The sequence below is a fragment of the Amphiura filiformis genome, chromosome 7 (assembly GCF_039555335.1).
Source record: "Amphiura filiformis chromosome 7, Afil_fr2py, whole genome shotgun sequence".
NCBI classification, from domain to species: Eukaryota; Metazoa; Echinodermata; class Ophiuroidea; order Amphilepidida; family Amphiuridae; genus Amphiura; species Amphiura filiformis.
In genome coordinates, this window is record NC_092634.1 from 42,955,378 (window position 1) to 42,971,708 (window position 16,331).

The 16,331-nt window shown below is 38.1% G+C and overlaps 1 protein-coding gene across 2 annotated transcripts in view; it reads left to right on the forward strand.

Annotated features, from left to right (window-relative positions):
- Window positions 1-16,331, forward strand: part of LOC140157188 (uncharacterized) — a 47,337-nt gene that overhangs the window by 6,192 nt on the left and 24,814 nt on the right. For both annotated transcript variants that reach the window (XM_072180304.1, XM_072180303.1), the window contains 2 exons: window positions 1,789-1,863; window positions 12,563-12,631. In XM_072180304.1, coding sequence (XP_072036405.1) covers window positions 1,789-1,863; window positions 12,563-12,631 — 144 coding nt within the window. The remainder of the gene's footprint in view (window positions 1-1,788; window positions 1,864-12,562; window positions 12,632-16,331) is intronic.

Sequence of the window (16,331 nt, forward strand, 5' to 3'; positions counted from 1 at the left end):
GTAAGGAATCAACGAGTCCTCTCAATTGGTAATAGCATCCGTTACGTATACAAGTACTGGAAACATCAAAGGAGCCAACTGTTGATGAGCATCGTAAAAATAATACAGTCGAACAAATACGTTTTGGGAGAATATTATTGTTAGGAAAATTTCATTAGAACAAAGCCAAATATTTTACTCACTATATTGACGGTCTCGCCTATCATGGTCGATAGGCATCATCAGAATAAAGAGTTGGATGTATCCCGTCTGTAGAGGGTGTATTTACAGCCAGGAGAAGATAATATACGTGACGTAGGTAGTGGGCCCCATCGTCTCTGTTCATGACGTTGGTTCCTCTTCTCCTGATCCATATAGATACTTTGGCAAGTCTTGCGTTGACATGTCTTGCATCACACTCATTGCAGAGAACTTTAGCATTGTCCACATTGATGACATGGTTTGTTGTACTGCATGGTCTGTCATAGCTGACTTAGACTGCTCACTAGCTGATTACTTTCGGGTTTGTCGGGTGTTTGGGTTTTTGACACCTGTCCTTTTTGTATTTGGTGCTCTTTTAGGCGTGTCTCAAATTTGCGTCCCGTTTCACCAACGCAGGAGTTAGCGCATGGCATTTCTTAAACGCAGTCAGTTGTGCTCAGAGAGTCTATTTTGTCTTAAGGATGAACTAGTATTTTGCGGAGCGTGGTGTTGGGCATCATGGCAGTGGCTATTCCGTGCTTCCGGAAGATCCTGTTGGCTTTTTCTGTGAGTCCCTCTACTACGGGATCACCACAAAACCCCTTGTGGGATTACTACGGTCTTTCTTGGTTTATAGGCTTGCTCTGTTTGTTTGCCATTTTGTCGTTAACTTTCTTAAATGACCAACCGGGGGTAGCCACAGTGCCCGAGCGCCTGCTTAATCTTTTCTTCTTCTAGTTTCCTGTCCTCGTCTTCCGTTACTACGCTGTTTATTCTGTCTAATAGAGTACGAATTACACCCAGTTTGTGGTGTATGGGATGGTGGAAGTCGAAATTTAGGTATTGGTCAGTGTGGGAGACATTTCTATAGACAAACAAATTGACCGAGCCATCTGCTTTTTTGACAATTAGAGTACCCAAAAACGGAATGGTGCCTTCTTTCTTATGTAAATTTATTGCTACCCGTGGGATCGCTCAGTCGCTCTGGTTTAGGTGACTAGTGAGATTATCGACCTGATCTTCCTTACCTATTTCCAATATTTTGTCGACGTATCGTTTCCAGAGTCTAGGTCTGCATTGCAGCGGGACTGATGCTAAGGCATGTTGTTCTCCAGAAACTCCAAATACAAATTAGCCACCACCGGGAAAACCGGGCTACCTAAAGCAGCACCGAACCGCTGTTTGTAAATTTTCCCGCGGAACAAAAAATACGTAGTGGTGATGATAAAACTTTCTTTCAAGGTAATATCATTCTCTAACCGAGCTTTGATAACTTCAAGGCATTTGTCGTCGATGTGAGTGTTTGTAAACAATGAAACAAAATCATGCGAGCTGAAAATCTCCCCTTCTTCATTCATTACTTCTACCATGTCCTCAGCTAAATGTTTTGAATTGCGTACGTGGTGCTCCGTACCTTTTACGAAATGTCGGCTAAAGCACGCGATGTCTGGCAACCGATGGAGCCGGTGTAATCTACTATCGGACGAACTTTGTTACCCGGCTTATGCATTTTTGGGGTATGTTTTCAGCTGTGGGATTTTACCTTCTCTTAGTTATCCCTGATTATTGTTGATATTATCTTTGAATTCTGTGGATTGTGTTTGGCAGGTATCTACGAGATGTTCATTTGAAATCCCTTCAAAAGGAGTCTCTGAAGGGCCTACCAAGAGTGTTATGGGAATTGTAAGTGTACCATTATTAGATTTTAATTCTAAGTGGGTTGATTACTAAATAAATAAACTAATAATATTGCTAAATTAAAGATAAACTGCAGACATGGAATTAAACACAATAATTATTTTAAAGTTTCTAAATAATGTTGTTTATTTATATATTATTATATATTTGTTTATAAAAATCCCAAAAATACAGTATTATGGCAACTTAACTTTGGTCAATACCTCGCATACATAAGACATACTGGCCAAACCTCAGAGGAGTTGCTCCCAACGATTAAAGCTTTTATTCATTTATCGTGTCCGATTCGGGCGCTGACATACTTACTAGGGTGAAATACATCTGAATGGGCGTTTATAATTACGTAACCCATAAAGATGTTTACTTAATGGAATGGCTGTCTAGTGCTGTTATATTATGTGTTTAGTTTCTGTAATAATTATTATTCAATTTATTGAGTCATTCCTTTCTTTTCCTTTGTCTGCTGTTATGCTTTCTTAATATGCCTACACTTTATCAGTTGCGGCCCCTATCCCATTTTTCCTCCCCTCTTCTTACTGTTTCTTTTTGTCTTCCTCCCCTCTCTCTCGATCTCCTCTCCGCTCTCCCCTCTTTTCACCCATTTCACTTTAAAGAATATGCCTATAACAAAATAGATTGCGAAATATTTATGGAAGTGACATGGATATACCTGGCAGCCTTGTCACATTGTCGCGGGTTATCGATAAGCGACTCTGTTCAATTTATTTATATGAGGCACCTAAAATAAGGTGAGCGGTAAATTACTGTACATCGACGGCTAAAGTGTGCTTTTTGTGCTTGCGATGACTCAAACACACCTTTGGGCTGTATGAGAACAAAAGGTACCACTTTTCAAGTGGCGCATTTACATGACTTTCTTTTGGTCATTTTTTGACAGACTGCCTTGTAAAGTGTTATGCCCAGTGCCTAGAGATTGTACACAGAATTGAGGTCAAAGGTCATTAAGGGGACATTTCTGGTAAAGAACCAAATACTTTCAAAATGCTTCTTCTGCCACATATTACATAGCACAACGACGTCACTTGCACATATGCATCGGCTATTATATACACAGTGCCCATAGCTTGTACACAGAATTGGAGTCAAAGGTCATGAAGGGGGTAAAATCTTAGAATTGCATTATCTGGACAACTCTAAGGGGTATGTATCTCGTGACAACAAACCTCACGACCAGGGGAACTTTTTTCAGGGGTCGGGTCAAAGGTCATCTGGGTCAAATCTTAGAATTGTACATATGCCGAAGAGCGCCATACTGGCAGCACACCTTTCAACATTTCTCTTGAAACATCATTAAATTTTTTGCATCTCCAGTCTACTTCTGTGTTTTATTTTGCTGTAGCTGTCTGCTATGGACATTTGTGATCGTCACAGTTGACATTGGATTGCATAATTTCTCATCAAATTGGGGAATTTCATCATTGTTTTTTGTGCCGTGGAACTGAAAACTGATGGCTGTTGTACCTATTTCTCTAGGCAGTAAATCCCTGCTAAGATTGACTGGTTTACTGGCCTTGGCTTGGCTTGGCTTGGCTTGGCCAGGTATACTCAAGTAGGATACTAATCAATATTGTATTGACTATCAACTACAATACAATCTCAACATGGTGTGCTATACAAGGTCCCAATTAATTGAACTTAATTCATCTATGTGTCATAGTTGCAAACTTCCCACAGATGTTTGGAGTACTGTTATGGAGCTTGGATTACGGTCCAAACCACCTACAAGAAGGGGTACACGAGCTGGAAAGAGTGTGAAGACTGATATACCTTCACTACCTAGTGGTGTTGCATGTAATTCGAATACCTCGTCTCCTCGATTGCACAATGACATGAGCCTTGGTGTGTGGAATGCACAGTCGATAACTAGTAAAACAGATATTCTTTGTGAAAACATCATTGAGCATGACTTTGACATAATGATTGTGACTGAGAGCTGGATGAAACCTGATGATGAGGTTAAGTTGGGTGAAATGTGTCCTCCAGGGTACAATGGATTGAACTGCTCTAGAGGTTCGCGTGGTGGAGGAATTGCGGTTGTTCATAAAAAGCAATATAAACTTCTGCACTGTGACGATCTTCTTCCTGCTTCATCATCTTTTGAGCATGCTCTCATTCGTTCCAATGACGTCAATCTGGTCATTATTTACAGGTCACCATCAAACAGTAAGGGTGACTTTCTTAGTGAATTTGAAGAATTTTTAGGTACTGTTGACCTTCTGCCAGGAAGGTCTATTGTAGCTGGAGACTTCAATATACACATGAACAAACCTTGGTTGCCTGAAGTTAAATCCTTTTTGGAAGTTCTGACATCTGCGAACTTTCACCAGGTCGTCCGTGGTCCCACACATAAATCTGGAAACACATTGGACCTGATAATTGTCAGAAAAGAGGATATCACTGTTGAGGCGTGCACCAACTACCCTCTTCATGTTTCTGACCATTATTTGATCGCTGCTACTGTTGACCTTCCAAAACTCACCGCTCACAAAATATCATATTCATTCAGGAACTTTCGCGATATGGACATAAAGTTGTTCTCTGATGATCTTTCAGCTAAGATGGATTCTATCATTGCTTCGGAGTATGATGATTTAGACTCTCTGGTTTATGCCTATAATACTGGTTGCCAAGATGTCCTTGACTCTCATGCACCAATTACATGTAGGACACGTTCTGTTCGTAGTCAACCTAGATGGTTCAACAAGTCTGTCCAAGATGCCAGGCAGTACAAACGGCGTTGTGAAAGGCGTTGGAGAAAGTCGCGCAGTGACACTGACCGCCAGGCGTACATCTCATCTCAGCGGAAGGTTGCTGATGTCATTGCCACTGAGAAGAAATTATATTTTAATGAGACTCTGTTGAACTGTAATACTAAGGACATGTTCAAAACAGTCAATACTTTGCTTAATAAGAGCCAGTGCTCTCTACCTGATTGTAGTGATCCTGTTAGGTTGGCAAATAGTTTTGGAAATTTCTTTGTGAACAAAGTTGACAAAATACGTAAAGATGTTGACAGTAAGAGTTCATGTTCTTGTAAGGTTGATCTTGACAGTTGTAGCAGCTGCCAAGATCTTGTTGTTAGATCTGATCAAAGTGTCTCTGTTCCTTCTCTCTCTACTTTCCGTGCACTGTCTGATGATGATCTTCATCAATTAATAATGAAATGTCCATCCAAAACTAGTGTCTCTGATCCTATGCCTACTTGGCTATTAAAACAACATCTTACTTTGCTCCTACCTGTGCTCGTGAAGATCGTTAATTCATCCTTAACCACTGGTATTTTTCCTTCTCACCTAAGAAAAGCTGTTATCACGCCTGTGTTAAAGAAACCATCCCTTGACAATCAACAGTTATCTAATTACCGTCCGTCTCTAACTTGCCCTTTTGGGGAAACTCATAGAGAAAGCTGTCTCTGCTCAGGTATCGTACCATGTCAACAGCCATGACCTGTCCGAGCCACTCCAATCGGCCTACCGGACAGGTCATAGCACTGAGACAGCCCTCCTACATGTTCACGATCAAATAATGAGAGCTGTTGATGGCCGGAAAGCTGTCTTTGTTGTGTTACTTGACTTGACCGCCGCATTTGATACAGTTGATCATGGTATTCTATTGCGGCGGTTGAGTCAAGAATTTGGTCTCACTGACACTGCCTTGAATTTTTTCAAGACCTACCTGACCAACAGAACTAGTCAGGTTTTTGTTAAGGGCACGTTTTCCGAGACTGCTCTTCTCAAACATGGTGTACCCCAAGGGTCTGTTCTCGGGCCACAGGCTTTCTGTTATTACACTATTCCTATGGGTCAGATCATTCGTCACCATGATGTTCAATTCCATTTTTATGCGGATGATGTTCAGTTGTTCGGCGTCTTTGATCCTGCTATACCTGGTGATGCGGCTTGTGCCCTCTTTAAACTCATTAATTGCATCAATGAGTTGAGGGTGTGGCTTCAGAGTAACAAGCTCAAGCTCAATATGGCAAAAACTGAATATTTCATTGCCGCCTCTGCTACTCATTATGAATTGGTGAAGTTTTACACTCTTCACCTCGATGAGCATGTTATCAAACCCTCCGCCTCAATAAAAAATCTTGGCGTTGTATTTGATGGTGACTTGAAGATGTCCGACCATGTCACTCAGCTTTGTAGGTCCCTTAATTGGCAACTACGGAATCTTGGCAGGATAAGACGTTTCATTGACTTCAACACGTTCAATAACATTGTGCGTGCCCTTATATTGTCTAGGATAGATTACTGTTCCTCCCTCCTTAATGGCATCCCTCAGAAAAACATTCAACGTCTGCAGGGTATCCAGAACAAATCTGCCAGCCTCATCTTCCAGAAGCCCAGATTCACTTCCACATCCCCATTACTTGCCCAGCTTCACTGGCTGCCTGTGGCTGAACGAATTAAATTTCGTACGCTTGTCCACACTTACAAATGTGTCAATCTGGATTCTCCTGAATACCTCTCTTCATTGCTCCATATCCGCCAGTCCTCATACTATCTCCGATCGGCTGGTAACTCGCTTGTTATCCCCAGAACCTTCAAACTGGCTGGGGATACTGCCTTTTCTGTGGCTGGCCCCAGTCTTTGGAATAAGCTGCCAATAGTCATCAGAATGGCCCATAGCACTGGGACTTTTAAAAGTCTCCTTAAAACTCATCTCTTCCCCAAATATGATGTTTCCTTCCTTCTGTCTTCTTCTCGCGCCTCGCATCCCTTGGAAATTTGTGCGCGTTATAAGTTCAGTATTTATTATTTATTATTATTATTTGGAAATCTGCAAAGGGTACGGGGTTCAAACTCGGTGACAACAAACTTCGTGACCAGGATAAAAGATTTTGAAATATTTTACAAAAGTCAGATCAAAGGTCATCTGTGGTTAAATCTTAGAATTGAATTTTGTGGACATATGTAAGAAGAACGGGGCTCAAACTCGTTGACATCAAACCACATGACCTGGGGAACATTTTAGAATTGCATTATCTGGATATATGTACAGCGGACGGGGCTCAAAGTCAGTGACAACAAACCTCATGACCAGGGAAAGAGTTTGAAACAGTTTGAAGAGGTAAGGTCAAAGATCATCTGGGGTCAAATCTTAGAATTGCATTTTCTGGACATCTGTAACGAGTACGGGGGCTGTCAGATATGCATTGACATTAGCTTGTGTTTATGGGGACTTCGCAGATTTTAAGCTCAAGGTCATACGGGGTCAAACAGGGTTGATTACTTCACTCCTTGTTTGGTTATAAGTTTGACACCTTACCGACTGCGCCAACTATAAGCAAACGTAATGAAAGTTGACTTGTGACCCCATATATGGATTATGTTCATGTCATTTCTCTATGGTCACATAAACACTGTACCCTTGTCTTTCAAACAACACATCGTCAGCCTGCTACGCTAATTGCCTAACTCATATTTTTATAAGTTTGAGTACAAAAGTACAAAATATGGTTTAAACATGCATTTAAACATATTTATTCACCAATCTTTGCCCAACAACAAATGATAATCATGATACAAATGAAAGGGAACTAGACTTAGCTGTGGTCTAAGACCACGAACACAGTCGTGTTGTGACCCCTTAATGACCTTTGATCCCAAAATATATGAAAACCCCATATACATTGGCTAATGTCAATGTATGTGTGCATGTGGCATCACTTTGCCATGTTATTTGTGGCAGAAGGGGCATTTTGAAGGGGTTTTTTGTCTCAGACCGGAAGTGACCCCTTAATGACCTTTTACCCCAAATAAAAAATACAACGTATACACTGAGTAACATCAATTCATTCTCTGTGCTATATTTTTCTTGGCTGATAAAGTTTTTTGAAGTTATTTCGTTTTATACCGGAAGTGACACCTTAATGACCTTTGACCTCAAATCTGTGTACACCCTATAGACACTGGGTAATAACAATACATGCGTGTAAGTGGCATCACTGTCCTACGTAATTTGTGGGAGAAGATGCATGTTAAAGGTATTTCGTTTTATACCGGAAATGACCCCTTAATGACCTTTGACCACAAATAAAAAAAAAAATACCATATATACATTGGGTAGACATAATTCATGTGTGAACATACCATCACTCTCCTATGTTTTTCTTAGCTAATAAATGTTTTGAAGATATTTCGATTTATACTGGAAGTGACACCTTAATGACCTTTGACCCCAAATCTGTGTACACCCCATGGACACTGGGTAATAACAATGCATGTGTGCAAGTGGTGTCACTGTCCTACGTAATTTGTGGGAGAAGATGTATTTTAAAGGTATTTTGTTTTATACCGGATGTGACGCCTTAATGACCTTTGACCCCAAATAAAAAAATACCACATATACATTGGGTAACTGCATATGTGAATATACCGTTACTGTCCTATGTTTTCCTTAGCTCATAAAAATATTTGAAGGTATTCCGTTTTATGCCGGAAGTGACCCCTTAATGACCTTTGACCCCAAATCTGTGTACACCCTATAGACATTGGGTAATTACAATGCATGTCTGCAAGTGGCGTCACTCCTACGTAATTTGTAGGAGAAGATGCATTTTGAGTTGAAATCACGTTTTTGACCCATTCGACCCCTGCGTGACCTTTGACCCCACGAGATTCATGTGACATGTAGGGGCATGGTCAATGATCATTGTGACCAAGTTAGGTCAAAATCGATGTAAGCATGTGAGTGCTAGAGTAAATGTAATGGTTGACAGAAGAAAGAAGAAGAAAAACTAGACTTAGCTGTGGTCTAAGACCACGAACACAGCCGTGTTGTGACCCCTTAATGACCTTTGACCCCAAAATATATGAAAACCCCATAGACATTGGCTAATGTCAATGTGGCAGAAGGGGCATTTTGAAGGTTTTTGTCTCAGACCGGAAGTGACATCTTAATGACCTTTTACCCCAAATAAAAAAACACCACGTATACAATGAGTAACATCAATTCATGTGTGAATGTACCGTCTCTGTGCTATATTTTTCTTGGCTGAGAAAGTTTTTGAAGTTATTTCGTTTTATACCGGAAGTGACCCCTTAATGACCTTTTGATCCCAAATCTGTGTACACCCCATAGGCACTGGGAAATAACAATGCATGTGTGTAAGTGGTATCACTGTCCTACGTAATTTGTGGGAGAAGATGCATTTTAAAGCTATTTTTGTTTTATACCGGAAATGACCCTTTAATGACCTTTTGACCCCAAATAAAAAAAATACTATATATACATTGGGTAAACATAATTCATGTGTAAACATACCATCACTCTCCTATGTTTTTCTTAGCTAATACAGATATTTTGATGACCTTTGACCTTAATGACCTTTGACCCCAAATCTGTGTACACCCCATAGACACTAGGTAATAAAAATGCATGTGTGAAAGTGGCGTCACTGTCCTACATAATCTGTGGAAGAAGATGCATTTTAAAGGTGTTTCGTTTTATACCGGAAGTGACCCCTTAATCAGATTTGACCTCAAATAAAAAAAATACCACATATACATTGGGTGACTGGAGATAACATGTGAACATACAGTTACTGTTCCATGTTTTACTTAGCTAATAAAATTTTTTGAAGGTTTTTCGTTTTATACCGGAAGTGACCCCTTAATGACATTTGACCCCAAATCTGTGTACACCACATAGACACTGGGTAATAACAATTCACGTGTGCAAGTGGCGTCGCTGTCATACGTAAGTCGTGGGAGAAGATGCATTTTTAGTTGAAATCACGTTTTTCACCCTATGACCCCTGCGTGACCTTTGACCCCACAAGTTTCATGTGACATGTAGGGGCATGGTCAATGATCATTGTGACCAAGTTAGGTCAAAATAGATGTAAGTGTGTGAGTGCTAGAGCATATGTAATGGTTGACAGAAGAAGAAGAAGAAAGAAAGAAAGAACCTGTAAGAAAAAAGACACAGCCGTGACTAACGTCACGGCTGTGTAAGAAAGAACCTGTAAGAAAAAAGACACAGCCGTGACGTTAGTCACGGCTGTGTAAGAACCTGTAAGAAAAAAGACACAGCCGTGATTAACGTCAACGGCTGTGTAAGAAAGAACCTGTAAGAAAAAAGACACAGCCGTGACTAACGTCAACGGCTGTGTAATAATCCGAAATAATTAGGGTGATTACGTAACTGATGAATGCTTGAACCACATTTTCTTTCTATGGAGAGTTTGGAACATGTATCTGAAATAGCTAGCTCATAGCAAACACGACTTTGACTAAAAGTGCTTGGAAGGCTGGTTTGAACCATTTTTAATGTATTAAATTTAGAAGTGATATAAAAGGTCATTAAGGGGTAAAATCTGGACAACTGTAAGGGGGATGTGGCTCAAACTCCGTGACAACAAACCTCGTGACCAGGGAAACATTGATTGATCTTTTTTTGTGTTAAATTACGTCATTAAAATTTTTCTCCAAAACGTCTTTGATTTCCTTAATTAATTTTTAATTACGATAAAGTAATCTTCCAGCCCTCTATACTGTACAGGGTGTAACAATAAAATGTGTACAATTTTGAAAATAAATGACACAAGTATGCCGCAGTTGGACGGTGCTCTTAGGTGGTTTTAAACAATATGGTATTCTTCTTCCTATATATGTGCATACCTCAAATTGAGTATGGTCGCACGGGCTTAACGTGCACAGTTTTTACCTATGCACGATCCTGGAACCTATAATTGATTGCAGATATCAGAACCGGGGATGGTCCCCCTTCTCTTTTCGAATAGCTCTGACACTTAACGTGCACAGGGTTTGACTCTTCCTGTACACGGGACCAACGGCTTTACGTGACTTCCGAATCACGGACGAAGCACATACACTACCTATATATGCACGTGATAAGCAGTGTATGGGGACAAGAAGAAATTCTTCAATTAAATTCTGAAATTAATAACTGAACTGAATTGAAGGATTCCTGACCATATAGGAACTTTTTGGGAGGGAAGAGAATTTTCACCTAAGGCAAGCCCAAGGCTCCAACCCTCGTCGATCGTATCTCCCGGCCGGCCGGCAGCGCAACGCCTTAACCACTCGGCCATCTCACCCTCTTCGAAGTGGTAGAAATGATATCATAATCCTTGAGTTTTGAAAGTCACAACTAAGCACTACTGACATAACAACCTCAATTACTAGAAATCGTGGCTGCAGCTCAACAACGTCAACCCCAATTCACGTTGGAAGAGCGTATTTTTATGGTTGTGACATTCGGTAGCACATGGAGTCAAGCAGAAACCATAAGATTGTTTATGCTCATTTTCCAAACTCACTGACATCTTCCATCAAGGCATACAATTACATATAACTGTGAGAAGTATGTAGAATTTGTTACCAGAAATGCTGGCAATGGTGGTCGCACCAGAACAGCTTAAGGTTGGTCTGAACCCTGGAATTATGGAAACTTTCGGACCTCATAACTGCTAATTTATTAGTCTAAAGAATATAAAAGTATACATTTTTAGAATGGAAATGACTTGATAAATTCATCTGTGAGGTCCAATTTGGGCCAAAATGCTCATTTTGAGAAAATACCAAAAACAGGTTTTTGGCCCAAATTTTTCGTGCAACGTAACAAAAAATTGTTTGGCCAAAAATTTTTTTATTATTTTTTAAAACTAGATAAAAATATCCAGGACCCGTATTTTTATTTTTTTTGAATTTTGACCAACTTTGAGAAATTTGCACCAAAAATGGTCAAAAATGCAAAATTTTCAAAAAATCATAAAAAGCCTGATTTTCGCCCAAATTTCAAATATTTTTGGTGAAGTTGGTCAAAATTCAAAAAAATAAAAATACGGGTCCCAGATATTTTTTATCTAGTTTTTAAAAATAATTAAAAAAAAATTTTTGGCCAAACAATTTTTTTGTTACGTTGCACGAAAAATTTGGGCCAAAAAACATGTTTTTTGGATTTTCTCCAAAATGAGCATTTTGGCCCAAATTGAGCTCACAAATGAATTTATCAAGTCATTTCCATTCTAAAAATGTATACTTTTATATTCTTTAGACTAATAATTTAGCAGTTATGAGGTCCGAAAGTTTCCATAATTCCAGGGTTCAGACCAACCTTAACTTAATTTCAAAATCATTTACTGTTCTCAGTTTTATCAATGATATCCCAGGGATATGAGAAATTAATGTACTTTATTTTAATTTGAAAGAAATTTCATGACTTCATTTATAGATTTTGAAGAAATATCATATTATTATTAAGTTGAATTATGAAGAAACATCACTTATAATTCTTTTGTGTCAGTTCTTTAATGCACGATAAGCATAATATCTATGCGGTTCAAACTCGATATGCGCAAACATGGCCAAAGTGGCCCAACACGTTTTCTGGACGATTTAATTAATCGGACATAACTTTTGAACCCAAGCTAGTAAAGGAACCAACTAAACGTCTTCTGTTTATAGCCAAGATATTACTGATTAAAATGCATATAACATTTGTGCCATAACTCTTTTAGTTTTTCCCGGAGAAGACAAAATGCAATTGTACAAATTTTATTGTTACACCCTGTACATCAAAAAGTAATTAACTTTAAGATATTCTTTTTTTTAACATGCGTACTCCATTGAAAGTGAAAAACGAAGCACCAATCGACAACTTCTGAAATATTTGTTATCTTTATTTGTTTCAGCGTGATACGTTCGCCCTATCTTTGTGACATCGAACCTGGACTCTTTTACTTTACGACTCTTAGCTACATGTAAGTAGGTGAAATAATGATGTATTAAAGTGCTCGGATAGCGACATTTGTGCAGTATTTTTGGGAACATGAGAGCACATCAGAGACATTAAATTGCGTTATGAGTAGATTTTAAGTACATATCATTAAATTTTATATATAAAGTTTACTTCGAGGAATGTAAAAATATCATTGTATTATATCGCAAATTGAAAAAAAAAAATTGATATCAATAGGACATTACTCTTATTCAGAATGCAATTTGGTGTGTCTGATGTGCTCTCATGTTCCAAAATAATGTACAAAGGGGGTGGCTGACCTCTTAAGAATATGGTTCAAGAATGTGGTTCAAGATGAGAGGTATAAATAATACGTAAATGCGGAGTTTGTTCTGGTCGAACTACGTCTTCATTTTGCTCATGGTGAAAGTTTATGATGAGCACAGGACGGCATTCTTTACCACTACTACATTGATCCAATGATACCCTCAAGAATGTAAACAAACGAAAGGCATATTTCAAAATCGATTCCCAAGAAGATGTCATATTCCCTCCCCTGAATGCTCAAGCATCTGTTTCGCATTTCTCTAGGTCCAAAAACATCCAGGTCTCCGCACACACTCTAGACTTCTCCATAATCCACTTGCCCATTGTGCATATACTCTCAGACTGGCTGATGCATTTAAGCTTAAAACTCTGATTTGTATTAATTTGTGCACAATTGATAGATTGTTACATCTGATGTTTCCAGTCACCTCTGTTTGTTAGCTTCGCAAGATCTTTTACTGGTAGATTCTAAAATCAGAAATGTTCAGTACTGAACCACTGCCCTGATTGACCTGAGCCATTATAATTACGCCATGTTGCATTCAATAATATAAGCCTACGATTACTTTACTTTTACTGTAACTAATATAATTATATAAACTTTTTCATAAACATTTACTAGTATTTTGATGTAATAAATATCAGTATAATTTCGAGTTCAAGTGAATGCGTTCACCATCATGATTAACAACATATTTTTATTTACCAAAAATCGACTATGGCATAGTCTACACACACGTACACTACTGATTTGAGGGGAAAATTGTCACCAGAAGTAAAGCGATGTGGAAAAAATAATGTGGAAAATAAAACAAGCAAAGCGATATGGAAAAAACCAAGCATTATAGTATAAGAGAATGATTATATAGTCGCCGCCCCACTAACCATAACCCTAAGGGCACGAAGGGGCTGTGCAATAATTATGTGTACCCCTGAGGTGGTAAATTCTCAAGGTGGTCTCCCAAAAATCGCTTGCCCCCTCCTTTGGCCGTGCCAAATAAATATTTGTCCCTCGTTTGACATGCCAAAAAATCTTTGCAACCCCTTTTGACGTGCCAAAATCGCCCCCTTCCGTTCGACCTGCCAAAAATGCTTGCCTCCCTTTCGGCGTGCCAAAATACTTCCCTCTATAATTCACCACCCCGGGGTACTCAAAATTATTGCACCACCCCTAAATGAAACTCAACCTTAACACTAAACTAATTCTAACCATAATCCTAACCTTAAGGTATTACACCATTAACCGAAAAAATACCACATTCCCATTTTAACTGGATTAAATGCATATTTTCTATGAATTAAAAAATGTTCAAAATATTTGTTCTGAATAAGAAATTCGGTCGTTTATCCATTATAATATCTGCCTTGGAGAATTCACGATGGTCAATGCCATTTTTAGAATACCAATCAATATGGGTTATGCACATGTCACGTGACTTAAAGACAGCATGGTATTCCATTCGAACATACCATCAGATTTTTTCAATCAGATTTATTTTATTTCCATCAAAAATTACAACAAAATACAATAATTATAAAAAGTACAACACGATGGAGGAGGTACAACGATAAGCGAAGCCTGTAAATGCTGCACCCCCTGTATAATTTAATTACACAAATTAAAACAGAACAAAAAACAAAACGAGGATCTGTAGCCAAACAATTTAAAGACAAATATAATGAATCAATCAATTTAAATATAATATTGTACTATAATCATGAGTATTTAACATTTACATATAGCAAATTACAAACACTGATATAAAGCATAAAAGCAATGATAAACAACTTTGAGATGACATATTAAGTGGAGGCAATGATTTAACAGAATGATTAACAGAAATATTACACTATAATAATGAAGCAAAACATACTTGGATCTACTTGTCATTCAGGAAGGCATGTACTCCTCTCTTAAAGAGAGAAATGTTGGTAGCCTGTCTAATCTCATAAGGTATTTGATTCCAAATTTTTGGACCATTTGAGACAACAGTACTTGTTTTGTGCAGTTGGTAATTATGCTTATTTCTAGTATTATAACTGTGAATATCCTTAAGACTCTTAAACATAGCATCAAATGATTTTGGTAACATACCTTGGGTATACTTATACATAAAAATAGACAACTCTTTCTTGTACATATCAAATATATCAAGAACATTGTATTTATCAAAAGTGGTCTTGAATGGCTTAAATACGGACTATGAGATATTATTCTTAAAGCTCTTTTTGTAGCTTAAATAATTTGTTCAGATATGCCTTGTTTGCATTTCCCCAAAGTAAAATACCGTAATTAAAATAGGGTACAACTAGTGAACAGTAAAGGTTGTACAAAGTTTGTTCGGGTAAATAATGCTTCACCTTGTTCAAAACGCCAATATTTCGAGAAGACACATTACAAATATTAACAATCTGTTTCTTCCAAGAAAGATTTTCATCAATAGTTAGACCCAGGAATTTGGCTTCTTTAACACGAGTCAGTTTACAACCATCTAAAGATATTACAATATTATTGTCATTGATTTCCTTGGTTTTGGACACAGTACCTAAAAACATGAGATTTGTCTTTTTTGCATTGAGTGAAAGTTTGTTAGCTTTGAACCAGTTAATTACCTCCCTCAGCTCATTATTAATTACATTACAGAGTTCATTAATATTTTCATGTGAGTAGAAAACAGTGGTATCATCAGCGAATAAAATAAATGATAGTAATTCAGATGTGTGAGCGATGTCATTCATATAGATGATGAAAAGCAGAGGACCCAATATTGATCCTTGTGGAACGCCACATAAAATCGGTTCATAAGATGAGACTTCTGAATTGTATGACACATATTGTTTTCTCTCAGAAAGATAATTTGAAAACCATTGAGATGTTACTCCTCTAAAACCATAGTGTTCCAGTTTGCTTATCAAAATATTATGATTTATGGTGTCAAATGCTTTTGACAGGTCCATAAAAATACCAGCTGTGTGTTTCTTTTCACTACTTGCATTTTCAATGTCACATACAAAATCCAAAACTGCCATATATGTGGAATGGTTGCTTCTAAAGCCATACTGCTTATCATACAAAACATTGAACTTATTTAAAAATCAATACATCTATTATACACAATCCGTTCAAGCAATTTAGAAAAACATGGTAACACTGAAACTGGTCTGTAGTTACCAAACATTTCAGGGTTGTCTTTTTTGTATATTGGAACTACCTTTGCCATTTTTAAATCATCTGGCACAACACCTGTGTTTAAAGAGATATTTAAAATCCTTTGCAGTGGATATGCAATTTCATTCGCAACTCTTTTAACAATATCAGATCCTATACCATCGTGACCTGGACTTTTCTACTACCCAAAGTTGCAATAATTTTCAGAATTTCTTCTTCAGTGGTT